Genomic DNA, 20571 nt, shown 5'->3' on the forward strand with positions numbered 1-20571 from the left:
TATGTTCTGTGTCTCAGTTCTAAAATTTTTTGTGGTTAACATTAGGTTTATGCAAGAGAAAGTTTCATATATACAGTAGTCCTTCTCTTTGTTGTTGAATGCAAATTATCTCCATTCCCCTATGCAAATTCAGACCTTTATCCCCTCCACTTTTATGTTTTTGTTGTCACAAATTATCCGTCTTTATGCTGTGAATTCATTTCCAAATTGCAGTCGCTATTGCATTCTCCTTTGATTTTAAAAGATATTTTTACCTCCTTTAACCCTTATTTTATATTTAGGTGTATAGTACCATGTTCTGAATAAGGGTTGCAATTTCCTGCTTCTTTGTGTCTGATTGTCATCTTACTCATAGTTTTGTATCTTTTTTCTTTTTGTTTCAGGTAGAATAACCCCCTTAAGTTACTTTCTGTAATGCAGGTCTTGTGATGGTAAATTCCCTCAGCTTCTGTATGTCTGAAAAATTATTTATTTTTCCTTCATATCTAAGGGATCATTTTTCTGGATATATTATTCTTGGTTGGTAATTTCTTTTTCAATAGTTTGAATATTTAACTCTATTCTCTCCTAGCTTGTATGGTTTCTGCTTCAAAATCTCATCATAATCTAATGTAATTTTCTTTATAGGTTAGCTATCTTCTTTTTCCTGACTGTCTTGTGATTGCTTTCTTCGTCACTAATTTTTGACAGTTTTAATATAATGTCTTGGAGAAAGACTTTTTGGATTGAGATAATTATGTGTTCTCTTTGCTTCTTGATTTTGAGGATCCAATTCTTTCCATATGTTTGGGAAGTTCTTGCCGACCATTTGAATAGGCTCTCTGTTCCCTTCTCCCTCTCTTCTCTTCTAGTATACCCATTATTCTTATATTGCTCTTTCTGTTGGAGTCAGATAGTTCTTTTATTTATTTTTTTATTCTCAAAATCTGTCCCTTCTTCCATCTGCATCATTTCTAGATTTCTATCTTTGACATCATGAATTCTTTCCTCTATCTAATCAGGTCTATTTCCTAAACTTGCTAGTTAATTCTTCATCTCTTTTATTGATTTCTTCATCTCCAGAATTTCTATTTGGTCCTTTTAAAGTTTCAGGCTCTTCAGTAAAGTACTCCTTTTGTTCATGGATTTTACTTTTGAGTTCATTAAATTGCCTATCTGAGTTTTCTTGTGTCTCATTGAGTTTTTTTCAGAACTGCAAGCTTGAATTTTCTGTCATTTAAATCACATATAGCCATGTCTTCAAGTTTATTTTCTGGAGATTTTTCATTTTCTTTCTGAAGTGCCTTGTTACCTTAGTTATTCATCATATTTGATAGATTATTTATATGCCTAGGCATTTATGAGAATGAAATCTGCTTTTTAAAATAATGTCTGGCACTTTTCTATTTAGCAGGTTATAAGAAGAGTCTTTGTTTTGTTTTTCAGTAGGTGACACTGTAGCGCACTGTTTTTTGTTGTTGTTGTTTTTAAAGATTTTTATTGGGGAATTGGGGGATGGGAACAGCGCTGGGGAGTTGGGGGAAGGGGAACAGACAAGTTGCTGTCGTTTTGTTCTTCAGTCTAGTTGTGGAGGATGTTGCTTCACTGGCCCAAGTTGGCACCATCATTGCGCTCTTCCTGGACGAGGCAGATTAGTCGCCGGCTTCTGGACAGCCACTCATGGCGGCTTGAGGGCCACTCACCCTGGCTGCTGGCTACACACAGTAGCCCATGGCAACCCACTGCAGCCTACGCCATCGACCCAGCTCCAAGTTGAGCTGTTGTTCAGCATCTTAGCTGTAGAGGTCAGTGTCACTGGCCCTCATATGTGGGATCCGAACCGGGGCTCTCTGGCATCCTGAGCCAGCTCTTAACCAACTGAGCCACTTGGCCAGCCCTGTAGCGCACTGTTTTTATTTCTCTTACACTATTGGGAGTTCTCCTATCTCCAATGGCCCAGAGGAAAACGCCCTGTTTGAGGAACTGTTTAGTGATGTGTTTGATTGAGACACCATGTTCACTGGTTTCACTGTGTGTGCACATATATGTATGTATGTGTGTGTGTGTGTTGCTAGAGCAAGTACAATGAACCATGTTCACTGACATGCATGTGGCACTTTGTTCAGTGCTACATGTGAGAGACACTGTGTTTAGCTGTGTGAGTACATGAGATGCTGTATGTCGAGGTACATGTGTGAGTACCTCACCTGGTGCCTGTCCTCTGTGTGATGGCACCTTAAAGAAGTCTTCCTTGTGCACCTCCAAGCCCATGGAGGCTTCTGAGTTCTTTGACACCAATGATCCCATTGTACAGATGGACCATAGGGGCTGGACTGGGGCTCCAAGCTGAGGTGATACGAATGTCCTCTCCTTTCATACTCATGTCTATGTCCCTTGAGGGGCCTGGCAGGGATGGGATAGATGTGGCAGGAGGAGAAAAGAAGTTGAGGGGAGGATCCAGCTGGACTGTCCCATTTCACCACTATGTTCCCTAGGTAATTATTATTAATTATGCCTCCTTCCATTTGCAAAAAGGCCCAGACTTGGACAATAAATTATAGGCCATCCTTGGGTTTTAGTCACTTTCAAAGTGTCTCAGGGACTCTGCGGCGGGTAGGGGGAGGAGGGGCCTGGAGTGGAGCCCCTGCTCCTCATCTTCTCTTCTCAGAAGATCAGATGCCCTGGAGGGTCTTGACCTCTGCTTGAGGTCTCTGGGACCCATTTTGCCCCTGAAGCATCACCTCTCCTTACTTTGGGATGACACAGGATGGTATCACCTGGTACCTAGTCTGCTCAGCAGAAGCCCCAGTCATTCTCAACATCTTTCCCACCTCCTTTGTTTTATCATGTCATTTCTAACTTCTCATGATCATTCAGTTCGATTCACACCTTGGTGACTCCCCAGTTTCAACCTTCAGACCTGACCTCTCCTCCAAAATCCAGACACATTGACCTCTCTACATGTAAGCTTTGTTGACTACTGCTTTTTTTCCCCCCTTTTTAAAAAAGAGGTATAATTGACCTATATTTATCCATTGTTGCACAGTCCTGGGAGTCTTGAAAAAATGGACATCTGTGTGACCATCATTATGGTCAGGATATAGACGTTTTCATCACTCCCTCCCCCTCGACCCGAAGTCCCCTTCTGTCCCTTTGTAGTCACCGCCTCCTCCACCCTGGGCCCTGGTGATTGCTGATGTACTTGACATCCAATAGTTTTGGCTTTTCCAGAATGCCATATTAATGGGGACCCTTCTGAGTCTGGCTTCTTTTACTCGCATCATGCCTTTGGGATGAACTGTATCCATCCATGGATCAACTTCCATACCTTCTCGTTCCTCTAGAACAGGGGTCAGCAAACTTTTGAGATGTAAGAGCCAATCCTGTCCCTCACAACAATTTAAAAATTATTCGAGAGCCATAAATATATTTTTACAAATAAGGAAAATTTAAAGTAATATTACAAGTAATAATGTTAATTATTTTCATTTTCAATTTTACCTCAGAGCCACATGTACATACCCAAAGAGCTGCATGTGGCTCATGAGCTGCAGGTTGCCAACCCCTGCTCTAGAGGATTCCATCATGGGACAGGCCACAGTCTGGTCACCTGCTTACAGGCAAGGGGCATTTCTGTCTCTTCCTGGTTTTGACAATTACACATAAAGCTGTTGTAAACATCTAGTTACAGGTTTTTGTGAGAAAAATGAGTTTTCATTTCTCTTGAACACCACATAGGAGTGCACTGGCCTGATATTACAGTAAATGTATGTTTAACTTTATAAGAAACTGCCAAACCGATTCCCAAAGTGAAGTGCCATTTGTTGGCATCTTAAAATGTCACCCAGTCCTCCCCATCCATTCAGGGGCTCATACCAAAATCAACAGGGTCAGCCAGGGTGCCTGCTCAGCCCAACTGCACATGCCTCCTAACTCGTCCAAACCCCCACTTGCCTACCTGGCCCAATACCTTCCTCTCTTCCTGGCCACCACATTGGCCTCACTGTGCCACTTCCTATATGGCAACCAGAGTGATCTTCTGAAAAAATTAACCATTTCATGGGTCTTTCTTGCTCCCACCACACCTGGAGTCAGCAGACCTCAGCCACAGCCTATCCCTCTCCTGTTTGGACTATGTCCCTGGCTCTAAGTGGTCCAGCCACCCAGACCTTCCATATTCTGCTACCCCAGCTCACAGAGCACTGACCCAAGGCTGTCCCAACCTGGGATGCTTGTCCCCAGATAGGTGAAAAGCAAAAAGAGCTTGTACTTATGTTTTTCCTCTTTCTGTTGCCCTGTTTCTTCTTCATTCCTCATGCGCTGCTTTGTGATCATCAGCCTCATTTTATAGAAGAGAAAACTGAGGCACAAAGAAGTTATCTCCCTGGGCCAGGACACAGAATCAGGGAGCAGTGGAGCCAGGTTCACACCCAAAGAGTTGGTCTTCAAGAGGCCATTCTCACTCTCTGGGAGGTTTCAGGGCCAACATGAAGGTCAGCTCCATAAGGGCCCCTCTGACTGCCCTTGTTCTCTGCTGCCCACTTGGTTTGTAGGTCTGTGGCATTTATCATTTCTGGGCCAGGCACGGAGAAAGCACCCAACCATTGAATAAGTAAAAGCCACACCTTACTGTCCCTGCCTTTGGTTAGGTGCTGGGTACAGGCCATAGCCCTCTGGACTTTCCTAGTGCTCCATAGGGGCCAGCTGGCTGGGCAGACAGAGAAATACTCTGCTTCTGAGGTTGAGCATCAGGTTCAAGAAATGACCCCAGCCCAGCCCACCCTCTGTGATTGTAACGATGGACTGGGGTCTCATGGTCACTCAGGACACTTTTCTCAGGGCTGGGACCCAAGGGCCCCTCCTTGGTTGGAGCTGGGCTCCCTGACCCCACAAACACAAGGCTGGTTAACAAAGTTCACTTTAACACCTGCCCACCTGGCCCCAGAGGCTGAGCTCAGATGTTCTTCCAGGGCAGGGGTCGGCAAACTTTTGAGACGGAAGAGCAAATCCTGTCCCTCACAACAATTTAAAAATTATTCGAGATCCATAAATATAGTTTTACAAATAAGGAAAATTTAAAGTAATATATAACAAGTAATAGTATTAATTATTTTCATTTTCAATATTACTTCAGAGTTACATGTACATACCCAAAAAGCTGCATGTGGCTCGCGAGCCTCAGTTTGCTGACCCGATCCAGGGGGGAAGTGCACGTGGGGCCTAGTTCTAAGGGGCTAAAGTGGGAGTGGGGGCACCTGTTTGTGCTGAGGGGTACCTGGGAGGGCCAGAGCCTCATTAGCATCTCTGAATAGGGAGGGTCTGGATGTCATGTGCCATTTGCCTGCCACCAGGAGGGCCCCACCACATACCAGGTCATCCCCACCCAATTTACCCCTCCAGTCACCAGTTCAGCTTCCTCCTCCTCAGCCAATCCTCTATGCCTGCCCCAGACGGCTCTGCTAGCAGAGCGATGGCTCCCAGTGGTGGCCAGCTAAAAGTGACATTGCAGCCTCAGGCAAGTCACTCACCTCCAAACTTCAGCTATAAAACCCACTCTCTGCTGGGCAGAACATGTGGACATGGGACCTTCTCCCTACAGGCCCTCATCCTGATCCAGGTGCTGCCTGTTCTGTGATCCCAAATCCAGCCACTTGTTCTAACAGCAAAGTTCTGTCTCTTGACACCCAGTAACTGGCTCACCTGCTCTCCACAGACAACCACTGTCTTGATTTCTATCCCAAATTAATGTCTGTTCCAGAACTTCATATTGATGGACTTAAACAGCATATGCCCTTTTATGTCTGGATCCTTTCATTCAACATTGTGTCTGTGAGACTCATCCACGTTGTTGCACGTATCTGGTAGCTATTTTCATGGCTGTGTAATAGTCCATACAATTTATATGTGTTCATATTACATCTGTGTGCATTTTAGGTGTGTGTGTGTATGCTTATGTGTGTGTGCAGGGCGTGTGTGTTGGTATGAGCCTGTACCACCCTTTCAAACATTTTCTAGCCACTTGATGGGTTCACAAAAAAGTTGTTGGTGCCTGGAGAAGCAGCCTCCATCTGTGCCCCCATCCTTGTCATCTCATACTGTATATTCCATGCATACCGTGATCCTTCCCCATTGAGCCCATGAGCAGCTCCTCTCTGGAGCCCTGAGGCAGTGAGGAAAGGCGAGAAGCTTCAGAAGTTACCTGTGCACGATTATCTAGGTTGTGAATGGCAACTCTGGGGTTGTGCAGTATACAACTTGTGCCACCACAGTGCTCCAGAGTCTGGTCTGGGGTCCCTGTCCTGGCCTAAGGCCATAGTCTCAGAGCCTCAGCAGGGAGTAAGAGCAGTCCCAGGCTTCAGTGGTGACCTCAGCATTGACCCTGGGAGGGAAAAGAAGAGCGTGTGGGCCACACAGCTTGGTTCAGCACTCAGGGCCCTCAAAGAGCATTCCTTGTGTGTGAGACTGCAAATGGGGAAACTGAGGCCCAGGGAGGGACTGCAGTTGACAGAGTCAGAGAGGATGGAACTAAGCACCAGGTCACTGATTCGCTTCTTTTTGTCCTGCCAGAGCATCCTCCATGTAGTGCCCCAATGGACCCATCAGAGTCCTGGGGTGGGGACCCCAGGTACAACCCAAGGAAACACCCCCGGGTCCGTCATTGATGTGCAGTTATTCCTGTGTGAAAACAGCTTGAGCAAAGGAAGGAATTCTCTCCCTGTGGACCTTGACCAGAAGGCAATTGAAATCCCAGAGACTGAGCCATTTGTACAGATGAAATTCTTTTCCTCGAAGTGGGCCTTGCATATCTCCCTCCCTGCACATACTGCTCCCCCTGCCAGCAGCACCTGTCTGCCCTTCGTCCCCCTGTCAGGTTGAAGTAGGAGTCTTTCAGACCCCCACCCATCCCAGGTTCCCTTGCTGTCACAACGGTGAGAACCAGAGCTGTTGTCTTGTTCCCGGCACTATGGGTACCAGAGTGGGCCTCTGGTCTCCTGCACATGGAGGCATTTATCACATCTTTGCAGAAGGAAGAAAAGGTGGGAGGTGCAGGCCCGGAGAGGACGAGGCAGTGGTGAGGTCACCCAGCTGGGGAGGTGTGATATCTAGTCCGAGTAGGTGGTTTGACACACTCAGGGCCATGTATGTGGGAGAGGGTGTGCAGTCACAGGGGAATGAGGGCATGTGTCCTGGCTGGAAGAGCATGCCAGGGTCTACAAGGAGACTGTGTTCTGTCCCTTGTCCCTGAGCTGCTGCCATGTCCCACACCCACCTCAAAGACCCCTGGAGGACCCCATCACTGCAGGACACGAGGGGCTGAGGGAACACAAGAACGGCCAGCTTGACCTGCAGCCAGGTGGAGCCTTTCAAACACACATCACCACATGGTGGCAGTCAGAGATCAAAATGCATTTAATGTGGTCTAGTCTCGTGGCCTATGTCTTTGTTATTGAAAATAACATGAAAATTTTCCAGTTTCACCATTTAAAATATATTTGACATTCTGTGACCTCACTCAGGGCAGACAGGGCCCTCCTTCCCACCAGGCCCCCCAGGCCCCTTTGGGACCTTTAAACAGGCAAGGACTGGGAGGCACAGCACCAGTGGGGCACAGGAGGCAGCATGCAAGGATGCACACATGGATACACAATCCCTTGAAATTTGTGTGCACAGCTCCCTGGACCTGTGTGTGCGCGCGCGCACACACACATACACACACACACACACACACACACACACACACACACTGCCCCCAGCAGGCAGGCACCAGCCCTGCTGCTACACAAATGTACCACATGCATGTGACATGTTCACAGGCCTCCTACATGTAATCACTCACTGCTGGGTGCCAAGGATTCACATTCGTATCTAGATATCACCTCATGCCCAGGCACCCAGAAGCCTCCCCCTGGCACACATACTCCACATACAGCCTATATGGACGTGAGCAGGGCAGAGGGCCAGTGGAACTACTGAGTTCAGCTCTGCCGATGTCCATGGCCAGTGAGCATCCTGAGTGGTGTGTGCCCAGCCTTACAGCCTGGTGAACATTTAAACGTCTGCATATAACACACACACACACACACACACACACACCTATGGGTAACTATACACATAACTATCTGTGTTTGTGTATACATACTCACACATCTGTATATATGGAGATCACCGTGTGCACACATCTGTACAACAGTCCCACATATCATAAATCCACACGCTCATGAACTTGCAGGCAAAGCCATAACTGTGTGTTTCATTCAAACACAGATGAGACAATTCCATATATAAATCCACACACTTGGTGCTCACACTCTCACAGTCACACACACCCTTCTGCCAGCACGGCCCTTTCCCACATAAGCAGCTCAGTGTCTCAGGGCAGAGTGCAGAGGCCACGTCCTTAGCCCGCTCCAACCTCTGGACCTCCTGGTTCAGACTGTTGAGAAACTTCTTGGAAATCTCACTTCCTGGGAGGGTGAGGGCAGGAGCAGGTTGGAACATACCTGCACGTCACACAGACCACACACCACGTATGTACACATGCACACACACACTCACTTGTGCACAGCACATTCAGAGGGTTAACATGCTTTCCATACACCACATGGACACACGCCTCACAAGCACCCCCAGGGGCCAAGTGATTCTGGCTCTGCATACACACAACTCCTCCTCTCATCCACCCTCCCATTTCAAGTGCATTAAAGAGGAAGACTATTTTGGTCTTTAGCACAAGCAATAAATAAATAAATACAGGGGAGGAAAAGAAAAGGGCATAAGAGTTTGAAAATGCAGCATCTGCTTTTGGCGAGAGATGAAAGGCAGCTTGGGGCTGCTCTCCCATAGGATCTGGTGGCTGAACAGGGAGGGAACAGAACAGGTCTGAGAGGGGGCGCGCCAGGCCACCTGAGATTGTCAGGGCCTTGGGATTCTGGTGTCCCGGGGCTCTGCTCTGGATCAGGTGAGTGGAAGGCTGGTCCACCTAGGCTGCTGGGCAGATAGGAAAACTGGCCTCTATGGTGCCCTAGCCGGGGCCACCCCATCCCTCTGTGGCTCAGCCTGACATCTGTATGTGGGTGGTGGGTAAGTGCTCCTATATCAACTACACTTTCACCCCCAGGGCTAAGGCTGAGAGAGCCAGGTGCTCAGGGCTGGAAGGAGCTGAGGCCCCTCCTGCAGATCCTGAGAGGAAAGAGCTGCCTCCGTACCTTGGGCTGAATCTTCTTGGCCAGAAGTTGGGGTGAGGTCTGAGTCTAGGACAGGGTGTCAGCAGTCAGGCCTATCTAAGGGCAGGGGCTGCCAGGGTGTCTCCGGGTGGGAGCTGACAGCTTGCGTCCAGGCCCTCCACAACCCCTGACCTCAGGTCAGGTCTCCAGGGTTGGAGGAGGAGGGAAGAGGCAAGAGACCCCACCCAGGGCCCAGCCTCTCCCTTTCCCCCAAGTTCCACCCCTTATTTGCATGACTTTGCACTCTGCCTCACAGAGACCTGGTGCCTTTAGGTTGAGAGCTGTCTTGCACAGATTGGAGAGGCGTGGAAAGGCAGGTTGAGGAGACCCTAGCTTTCTAATACTGACTTCCTTATGGGCCTAGTCATTTGGGAGCACAGCATTCTTAACTGTCCTGGGAAAGTTCCCAGCTCCATCCCAGGGTGCAGCCCCCACCAGATGTCTTCTCTGCCAAGAACAAGCCCACATTGGGCAGTTCCGGGTCCAGAGGCCCGCTTCTGGGAGAGCAAAGCCCAAACCTCTTCCTGACTAGGGTGCGTGGATGTCATTCCCAGTACCTTGACTGACAATTCCACACCTTTCCTAAAATTGTTCCTCTGCAATTCAAGGAAGGGTACAGCCTGGCTGCCACTGACCTGGGCTCACAGGTGGTGCTGCTCCAGGTGCAGGGGGAGCATCAGTTCAGCCCAGCCTCTGCAGACAGAGGGGCTGGCAAGGACTTTGCAGTAGAGTCACGGCAGCGAGGAGGACAGGGGAGTCCAATAAAAACAGAAACAGCTGGAGCCAGACCACCAGGTCTCTAAGGCACGACTGACCCTAGGGCCCCATTCAGGATGGGGCTGATCAGCTTCCTCATAGTCTGGCTTCCCTTCCCATGGAGCCATCCAGTCCTACTTTTCCCAACTTCCCCTCACTGTGTATGGGGTAGAGGCCACTGGCCAGAAAAGGAGAGAGAAACAAAACTGGAGAATCCAGTGTATTGGAGGAGAGGGGACTCTCCACTGTGGGCAGGTCTCATATCTGGCCCTGAGATGCACCTCTAAAGTACAAACTCAAACTCAGAAAGCTCAAACTAGGTTTTTCCTCCAGCCCCTATCCTCACCTCTATGACATTGGAAAGCTTTTATTATGATCATTAACATGGTCTTGGTTTTTCTATCACAGGTGGAATCTAATCTGTTCATGTGCATAAAGAACGTTGGTGAGCACTGTGCTTGCTGCCTGGGAGCCACCCACTCATGCCTGGCCTTCTCAGAGGAGAGGACCTTCTGGAGCCTTCACACAGCTGCTTGTGTCCTGGCAGACTTATGGCATTTTAATTGTCCTTCTTTTGTACCTTCATGAATTAAAACAATTTTAAATCACTTGTTAATTTTTTTTTGTAAACAGTCATACTCAAGCTATGATTGAGAAAGCCAAAACCCGTTGTTTCTCCCCAAGTTAAAAACCAGTGAGATGCCCTGCAGCATGCCAACTTTTGCCCAAAGGCTGGGCGGCTGTTGAGCCACTTATGGGCAGGCTATATCTCTTTCCTCAGGCAAAAACCCTTAGCTCCCGTGGCCCAGCCCCCAGGACACCACCTACTTGCCCCTGAGCCTGCTCAGGCCTCTGAGGTGGGGGTGGGGCACCCACTCCAGCCTTTCACTTTCCTGCCAATCTTCTGAGGCCATTGTGAAGAAGCATAAAACATCTACAATGCTACTGAGTCTGCAATTGGGGCGCCTGGTCCGCTCTGCTCAAACCTAGGGCCCTTGCAGTACGCAGGCCTTACCCTGGCTGGGCGGATGTTAGCACCTTGGCTAACTGGCTCAGATCTCTGACTCCCGTCTGTAGGGCCGCTGCTCAAGGGTGCCTCCACTGGCCTGGAGTCTGTCAAAGTCGTGCCTGGCATGAGGACTACTGCTGTCCTGGTCTTCGTCCACTTCGTCGTCTTCATCACGGCTCAGGAAGGCCAGCTCATTCTCATAGCAGAAGGAGTTGGCACTGGGCAGGAGAAACTTGTTTTCCACCAGGTCCTTGGCACTGCAACGGGGTGTGGAGGGCACCTCGTAGGTCTTGTGGAAGTGCGAGTAGTCGATCTTGTACTGGTTCTTCTCCTCAAAGAGTACAGGCTCAAAGCGGTGGCCCCACAAGATCTCGTTGGCCAGGTAGGAGCTTCGGGCCTGTGTGGTCATAGCCGTGGCCTCCACCATGCCCTCCAGGATGACCACAATCTCAAAGTCATCTGTCTCCAGGTCCTGCTGGCTGATGCCAAACAGTGGGCTGGCCTCATCGATCTCGTGCAGGATGGTGATGGGCGACACCAGGAAGATGCGGTCGAGGCCCTTGTCAAAGCCGACATCGATGTCAATCTGGTCCAGTGGGATGTACTCACCCTCTTCTGTGACCCTTGGCTTGATGAGCTGAGCCCTCACATGGGCCTCCACGATATGGCTCTTACGGAGGTTGCCCACACGCCACATGAGGCAGAGCTTGCCGTCGCGCAGCGCCACAACAGCATTGTGGCTGAACAGCAGCGTCTGTGCCCGCTTCTTAGGCCGGGCCATTTTGGCCATGATGGCACCAATCATGAAGGAGTCAATGATGCAGCCCACAATTGACTGCGCCACCACCATGAAGACGGCTACTGGGCACTCCTCCGTCACGCAGCGCAGCCCGTAGCCGATGGTGGTCTGCGTTTCAATGGAGAAGAGGAAGGCTGCCATGAAGCCATGAACCTGCATCACACAGGGCGTGTGGCTGCGGTCCTCAGCTGGCTCCAGGTCGCCATGGGCCACAGCGATGACCCAAAAGATGACACCGAAAAGTAGCCAGGAAGCAAGGAAGGCCAGCGAGAAGATGAGTAGCATGTAGCGCCAGCGGATATCCACGCAGGTGGTGAACATGTCAGCCAGGTAGCGCTGGGACTTCTCATCCATGTTGGCAAACTCAATGTTACACTGGCCGTTCTTCTTGACGAAACGATTTCGGCACCTGCGCCGTGTATGCACCTTGCCGTTGCCAAAGCCATTGACGCCCGACATGGTGACCAGGTGCAGCCCGTCCTCCTCTGATGACACAATGCTGTAGGGGTTGGCCCAGCTAGCTGTGGTCATCCCAGGGATGGGGAGGCCCCGGATCACATTCAGGCTGGCTCCGGGCACGGTGGCTCCTGCAACAGATAGAACAGCATGTGTCCCACACCTGCCCATGCCTCTGCCCCCACCCAGGGCCCTCAGAAATGATTGGCAGATATTTGACCCTAATTTACCCACAACTAAGCCCCTGATCTTCCCTTTCACCTTAAGCCAGCACTTCACCCTCCTTCTAGGCTTGGAAAACTGACACTCCATCCTTCTAGTGCCTCCAGCCCAAAACATTGGCTTCATTCTCAACTCCTCTTACTCCTACACCAAGGGCTCTGCTTTCAAAATATATTTAGGATCCAACCCTTTCACCCACCCTCATGGCCTGAGTCCCCATCATCACCCACCTGGACCAGCATGGCGCCCACCTCACCAACCTCCCTGCTCCCGTCCAACCTCAGTCCAGTGGCAGCCAGGGGGAACCTGTCCATCATCATCTGCTCCATCATCTGCTCAAAGCCAGAGCCCCCTGGCACCTGCAGAGTCTGCATGAGCAGAGCCTGGGACCCCTTGGATCTTGCGTCCCAGCCTCTCCCTCATTCACCCTGCTATGGCCCGCTATTACAGACCCTCCCTTCCCAGGCATTTTCTCACCACCTCCGTCTTTCAAACTTTGGCTTTAATGCCACAAGAACATCTCCAGAGGTCTCTCTGTGCCCTCGGGAGATGGTATATCCCACCCAGGTCTCCATTGTAACCCTTCAGCCGTGACCTCTGACCTAATAATGATAATAATAGTAACTGCAATGATGTCCATGGGGTTGTACTTGGCCACCATCCCTATCCTGAGACCACTGGCCACCTGAGCACAAGGAATTTGCTGTTTCATTCAGTGCTGTCTCACCCCCAGGACTTAGAAAAGGCATTGTTTCCAAGGAGCTGGGTCCCACTCACCCTCCTGATGCTCACGCACTGTACCCCAGGTACACACTCTCAGCACCGATATGTCACACCCTCTGCCTCCTTGTCAGCAGTAGCTAGAAGGGGAACCCTAGGTTGGCACCCTGAGGGGTTACTGACAGCTGACCGCAGCTCATTGTCATCCCCCATCCCCAGTTTCCTCAGGTCTAAAAAGCACATGGGGAGCACTCAGAAGTGTTACCATCCTTGGCCCACTCAAGGAAGTGACTAGTTGGCCTGCCATGTGCATACACACTCATGCACACTGGGCAGTCTCAGGGCATGCCAAATGGCATGCACTCACACCAGATAAACACTGTTCCCATGGCTGGCAGTACATGTCCAGCCCCCAGACACATAGGCCAGTGGCCACCCCTCCCCCAGTGCCCTGCTGGCTCCAGGATAGCCTGTTGGTGCCAGGCTGAGGCATCCACAGGCTGGGAGCCATGGCACCGCCTGGCTCTGTGGGCACTGATGCCATCTAGCCATTAGCATCGGGGCTGCGGGTGCTCAGGACCTCAGCCTGTCTCAGCAAGATTGGGCTGGGCTGGAAGGAGGTGGAAACTCCCTGCCAGCTGGCCTGGACAAGGCGCTGAGGAGTTGGGCATGTTCCTCCCCACCCGTGGGGACCCCATGGACCCCCAATTCCCACCTGGTCACATTACAAGGTCAGAGCTAGACAAGACTAGGAGCCCTCGAGTGCCCAGAAGACAATGAGGACCCAGATGAGACGGTCCCAGGGTGGCCAGGCCAGGAGCAGGGAGGCAGACAGCTGGGCATCCACCAGAGGCTCAGAAACTAGAAGTGACATAGCCAGGAGGTGGCAATGCTGGGATTCAGCCCTGATCTGTGTGACCAGGTGCACCCAGAGCCTTAGAGGAGCAATGAGCTCTGACCTCTGCTCCAAACCTCTAGGAGATAGGTTAGGGTGGAGTCCTCAGGTTACAAGGCTGCAAACCTCTCCCAGAGTCCGTATCTGTTGCCAGGTGCTGCTGGATGCCAGCACTGGCACACACATGCTACCCACACAATGCTTATTGCTTGAGTGAAACAGCTCCTCAAACCGAAGACAGAGCAAGCAAGACACATCAGCAAATGCTCTTAAGTCATCCAGTAACAGCTCAAGGAGGTAGGTGCTATCTGTACTTCTATTCTCTGAATGGAAATTCAGAGAGATGTATTGACTTTCCCAAATCCACACAGCAATAAGCAGAAGAACTGAGATTCAAACCTTTTTGTCTAATGCAACATCTCCCATCATGAGGCCCCAGGCTCTGCAGGGGCCTCTCCTCATGCTTCCATCCTCCCTCCACAGGTGCTTCAGCTGACCACCTCACCATGGGTCTGAGGTGTTGAGACCAGAGGCCTCAATGGTGGATGCTGCTTCTGCCTGGTCCATGAGGCAGGGAGTTGGCGGTGGTGGGGAACCCAGGGACTGTGCTGGGGAAACAGCTCAGCCACAGATTCCTGGACCATCCAGGGAGAGGTGGCCAGAGTTGGGGTACTCTGGTGCCAGGTACCCAGATCACAAGGGGTAGGTTTGTGTGGCCTGAGGCCTTGAGGGATATCCAATGGGTTGTGGCTGTTTCAACTGGGGCTCCAAGCAGCTCAAGGCCTGCATGGAACAGAATTACAAGAATCAAAGACCGGAGGGCACAGCCTGGTGCATTGCTCCTGACAGCTGGGCAGCCTTATGCCTGGCCAGCTCACAAGCAGATGTGGCTGCTGCACTGACTCCCAGCATATCTGCTGGGCTGGGCACCTGGGACCCACCGAGACCGTGTCACACAGACCTGGGAATCCCCTCTTCTGTTGACATTCCTCTTAAAACCACACAGAGAAAATCAACAAGGTCAGGTTCACATCCACTCCCCCTTTTCTCAGAGCTGGAAACTGAGACTCAGAGCAAAGCCACTTGTCCAAAGTCACCCAGAAAGTAAAGAACAGAGACAGAGTTGGGGACATGTGTTGGTCCAATCCTCAGTCTCTCATGCCTCCATTGTGCTGTGTGCATGCACACTCATGTGTGTGTATAGGCATGTGCGTGTGTACATGCATATGTGTATGTGTGTGAGACACTTGGGGCGTGGGGAGCCCCTCACAGACTCTTGGTGAATACAGCACCACAAAGAAAGACCCAGAAGAGGACCCATGAGTAGAAACCCCAGCACCACAAACTTGCCAGACGTCCCAAGGAAGACGCTTCTCACACACACAGGCATGGCAAGAAGGTCGCACAGGTGTGTGGTCTTTAAGGACTCAATTTAAGAAATGTAGGATGGTATCCTCAACCAGGGATTTGCAGGCCTGTTTGGCTCTTGCTTAATGAGGTATATGATTAAATCAGATAAGAAATGGAATTAGATTTGTTTTGCGAGAAGAAGCCGTAGCAAACAAGGAGGCCAGCTCCCTTCTTTATAAATGAGAGAACTGAGGCTGAGGCTCATCCTAGGTCACAAAGCAACTTGTGAATGTGGATGAGATGGTAAAGATAGCAGGACCATCCTTAGCAGATGCCCAGGTTGGCCAACAAGGGTCCTGGGCATTTCCAGGAGGAATGGGAGAAAGGCACTGGGGTGCATTACCTGAACTAGAAAAGGTGACTTCCACACCAGAGACAGCAGTGAAGCAAGTCCAACAGGCGGAAAACAGGCAGTGAAGAACGTGAACCTGGAGCCCCTGAGAAGTGACGAAGCTGTCCCTGCCAGCCCCAGGGGCTGTGGATACAGCTTCCCAGGATCCAGCGTGCTCAGAACACCAGTTGGACCTGGGCTGGAAGCCTTTAGAGAGGCAGCTACCACATGACCAGTGGGAGGATCCTGAAAGTGAGCGGGAGGGGCCTCTGAATGGAAGAGGACACCCTATGCCCAGTCCCCTGAGGCTCTGGACACCTCAGGTTTCGGGGACATCCGGGAGGAGACTAGGGCAAGGCCCGGGCCCACATTCTCAGATGCCAAGAAAGCAGTGACTAGAAGTGTCAGTGGAGGGGGCCTTAAGGGGACAGGGCTCAAGGTCCCCCTCCCTCAGAGGCCTCTCAGCTGACCAGGACCCCTTCAGAGGTATGAGTATAGTAGTCAATACTTATCCAGTGCTTACTACCTCACAGGAACTGTTCTAAGAGCTCTAATTAACGTGCTTAATTTCTATAACAACATTATGATCATTACCCTATTTTCCAGATGAGGAAACTGAAGCTAAGGCTGAGTCACTTGCCCAGGGTCGCACAGCCTTTAAAGAATAAGTGTCCAATCTGGAGTTAGGAGGAAAATCAATCCTCCACGTCCCTCAGGCCTCAAGGCCAGACTGAGCATGACACTGTATTCTAGTCTCAGTCCTCAAAGCCCTTGCAATCCCATGTGGTGATAAGACATACACACAGCCTGAATCTCAGCACTCAAAAGCAGAGGTCAGACTCGCACCAGCACCCTTGACCCATGGACATTTAGCCCTTGCTTAAAATGTCCAGGGTAAGGGCACTCACGACCTCATGATCAAGTCTTACAATTGGAGAAATCCTTATAGATCACTTAGTTCAGGGAAAACTACTGTGTGGACTACAAGCACTTCCTCCTATAGCCTGTGCCTGTGGCAGACATCACTAACCCATCCTTAAACTTTTTTTTTCACTGTGTCCTGGGACAGCCTCAGAATCTTTCCTAATCCATTCACTATCCATCAGACTTAGCATGAGAGCTTTAAAAATCCAATCTTTCATTTAAAGATGGGGAGGCCGAAGCGCCAAGAGGGGCTCCCTTACTCAGTCACACAGGAAGTGAGAGATAGGGCCAAGCCTGGAGGGTGCAGCACAGCGAGGCAGGGTAGCTCAATGGGGACAGGCACTGAGGGCTAGGAGTGCAGAGGCTTTTCTGGTGGGGGCACTGTGGAGCAAGTGGTGGGGGGAACATGCTGGCACACTTGGCGGGGGGTGGTCAGTGAGGAGGCTGAGGCTGGTGTGAGGAGAGCCAAGAGCTGGTGCTGAGGGGAGATGGAGGGTTGGGAGGGGGACCACTTCCATTCTCACAATCTGGGGAAAAGATGACAAGTTCATGTACAGGATCACCTTTGCAGGCCAACACACAGACAGCTTCTGCCCACAGTGCGCACCCATGGCCTGCAAACATTTGTGCAGGCTTTCTGTGCCAAGACCATGTTAGGCCTGAGGAGAGAAACAGCAACAATACATTGGTATGTGCTGGGGATAGGGGTGGTTGGTTTGTCACCCATTCCCTGGGCCCTCACCACTCTGGGGCCCACTGCCCCAAATCCAACCACTAATACCAATCTTTTTGCCTGAAAGTTCTCTCTAGCCACTGGAGCACGCTTTGCTCATGTGTCGGGCAGGCTAGGGAATGAATGCCCCAGAAGCCTTTGGTCATTGGTCAGCTCCCTGCCTCCCACAAGCACACTCTGGGGTGCCTGCTCTATGCTGCCTCCCCAGGTTCTTGAGATCCAGTTGCCCCCAGCAGTGACTTTGTTGAAAATACACCCCATGGTGACTCCTTCCTTCCTGATCTCTCCCCTCTAGTACTTCCTGGGATCACCAACCACTAAACTGTCTGCAGGGAACCTTGCCTCTTGGGCCTCCCTCACAGGCCTCAGGTCGTCCCTCTGTGGCAAAGGCTCCAGAACCCAAGCCTCTCCTCTTGGATGCCCCACAGCACCACATGGCCAATATGGTTCCTCTTCTTCCAAACCTCCGCCCCCTTCCTCTTTTCCACCTCTTCTCCTCTCCTTCTTCTCCCCCTTCCTTACCTTACCTCTCCCCACTCTTACCTTTCCTCTCCTCATGGGGTCAGTTGGCAGCCTGACCAATTCTCCAGTCACCCCAGCCAGAAGCCTGGCTTCCACCCTCTCCTTCAGCTCCCATATCTACTCCCTCACTAGGTCCTATGCATTTTACCTCCTGAATTCTCAAAGCCATCCACTGTCTCCTTACCTACAGCCACCATCCTGTCCAGGCCACTCCTGTCAAGACATGGCAACAGGTTTTTGATGGATTTCACTGTGGTGCCCCTCTGCCCCATGTGACCCAACCCCCAAATCGTAGTGAAAGGGAATGTTTAAAATCTTCCCATCCATTAGGGATCAGCTGAAGGCCATTACTTCCATGACACCCTTTTGGATTCTCTGGCTCTGGATTTCTCCTGTTAGGGCCAGAAACTACTCTCTACCTTGTGTGGCAGTTGACCTTGCCAGGCCAACCTCAGAGGCCCACAACAGCTGAAGCAAGCCTGGCACAGACAGGGCATCCAAGAAATGCTCACTGACCCGACAAAAGAATGAGGGAGTAAGCAGTTGAATACAGTAATTGATGAAGAGATGGATGGATCAATGAATGAGGAGACAGATATATGTACAGATGGGTGGTCAAGCATATGGATGAATAAATAGGACTGACAGATGGGTGGATGAATGCATTGGTGGTGACCAGAGAGACAGATGGATTAGGTGGGTGGAGAATGATTGGATAGGTTAGTGAGTGGATGATAGATGGATGAATCAGTGGATGGAAGGATGGATGGGGGGTTAGGTGAGTAGATGAATGGCTGGGGAGGGTAGATGAGTAGTTGGGACATGGGAGAATACATGGATGGAAAGATGGCTGGATGGGTTGGATAGGTAAGTAGATAGGTAGATGGATGGGGGGATGTGTGGAACTAGTGCATGGATAATGGGTAAATTAGAGGTTAAATAGGTGGGTGGAAGGGTGATTAAGTAGACGAATAGATAGATGAGTGGGTGGGTAGGTGCATAGATGAGTGTTTGGTGAAATGGATGACTAGATGGACAAGTCCACACCAGTGACCTTAATCTTACCTCTTGAATCCTATCTTCTAAGTAACAGTGCTGACTGGGCAAGTGGCTGTCTTCAAGGCTGCATTAGCAGCAGCTGCCATTTCCCAGGCACCAGCTGGAGAGGAATCAGTTGCTAGAAGGCCCTAAAGTTAACAAAGCAAACCAAAATTACTGTAGACGGTGTCACTTTCCTTAGAGGGGCTCGGAAGTCATAAATTTCCACATGAATCCATATTTCTGCTTGCTTCCTCCAGGGTCCCAAGAGAGGTGGAGGGGCCTCCCACACTTCTGTGCCCCTCACCTTTGCAGCATGTGAGCCTGTCCATAACAAACTTTCAGAACCAGAGAAGGGCAATACAAGATGGGTTTCCCAGGGAAAATAACAGATGATATTTAGCAAATGCCTAATACATTCCAGACACTGTGATAGGTGTCCAGACATTAACTCATGTAATGCTCACAACAACCCCACAAGATTGGAACTATTGCTGTTCCCATTCCAGAGGTAGGTAATGTGGTAATTCTCCTAAGATCACAGAAAAACTTGGGTTCCTAGCCTGTGCTCCTAGTTACCACGTGCAGAGCCTTCCCAATACCAATCGCAGGGCCCAGCAGTGGATGGATGGGTGGAGGATGGGTAGATGGATGGGTGGGCTATAGATGGATGGATGATGGATGGATAATGCATGGGTGGGTGAGTGTGTGTGTGTGTGTGTGGGGGGGTGAGTGGGTAGGAATGGGTGAATAAATGACTGGATGAAGTTGTTGGTAGGATAGATAGATACAGGAGTGGGTATATGAATGGGTGACTATACGAGGTGTGATAAAAAATACAGTGAATGTTTAAATAAAAAACAATTCATTGCAGTAAAAGACACATTGCCATTATTCTCCCTCAAAATACTCCCCCTCGCTTCAAACATACTTATGCCATCATCCTTGCCACTTTCTGAAGCAGTTCTGGAAGTCCTCCTTCGTGAGTGACTTTAGTTGCGCTGTCGTGGCTGCCTCCATGTCCAGAATCATTTTGACTTCTGGGGAAGAGCCAGAAGTTGCACGGTGCCAGATCCGGTGAATAAGGTGGATGAGGACACACCATAATGTTTTTATTGGACAGAAATGGCTGTATACCAGAAGAGATGTGTGACATGGAGCCTTGTTATGATGGAGGATGATTTACAGCACACCATTTTTTTTTTAATGAAAATTTATTCAGGTGACAATGGTTAGTAAAATTACATAGGTTTCAAGTATACAATTCTGTAATACATCATCTATATATCACATTGTATGTTCACCCCGCAAGAATCAGTTCTCCTTCTATCACAATATATTTGACCTCATTTACCCTCATCTACCAATAGTTTAGTGGTTACCAGATGACATACTTTAAAACACACCTTCTTTCAACCGTAGTGCACACCTGACTGACTACTGAACAAGTTGAAACTTGTCACACACTGTTACTAAGGTTTGACATGCCGCTTCCCATATTGAAGATCCCTGCCTTTCCGTTGGATGGCACTTGGCAGCAGCATTCACCATAG

General features: G+C 50.0%; 1 protein-coding gene across 3 annotated transcripts in view; it reads right to left on the reverse strand.

The window, feature by feature from the left end:
- Nucleotides 1-7365: 7365 nt before the first annotated feature.
- KCNJ12 (potassium inwardly rectifying channel subfamily J member 12) overlaps nucleotides 7366-20571 on the reverse strand; it is a 44347-nt gene continuing 31141 nt past the window's right edge. For 2 of the 3 annotated variants that reach the window (XM_019656747.1, XM_019656746.1), the window contains 2 exons: nucleotides 19046-19167; nucleotides 7366-12354 (listed from right to left, as the gene is read on the reverse strand). In XM_019656747.1, coding sequence (XP_019512292.1) covers nucleotides 11012-12298 — 1287 coding nt within the window. In that variant the 5' untranslated portion in view covers nucleotides 12299-12354; nucleotides 19046-19167 and the 3' untranslated portion in view covers nucleotides 7366-11011. The remainder of the gene's footprint in view (nucleotides 12355-19045; nucleotides 19168-20571) is intronic. The other variant, XM_019656748.1, reaches the window with a different exon arrangement.

This window comes from Hipposideros armiger, unplaced genomic scaffold, assembly GCF_001890085.2.
Source record: "Hipposideros armiger isolate ML-2016 unplaced genomic scaffold, ASM189008v1 scaffold_264, whole genome shotgun sequence".
In the NCBI taxonomy this organism is placed as follows: Eukaryota; Metazoa; Chordata; class Mammalia; order Chiroptera; family Hipposideridae; genus Hipposideros; species Hipposideros armiger.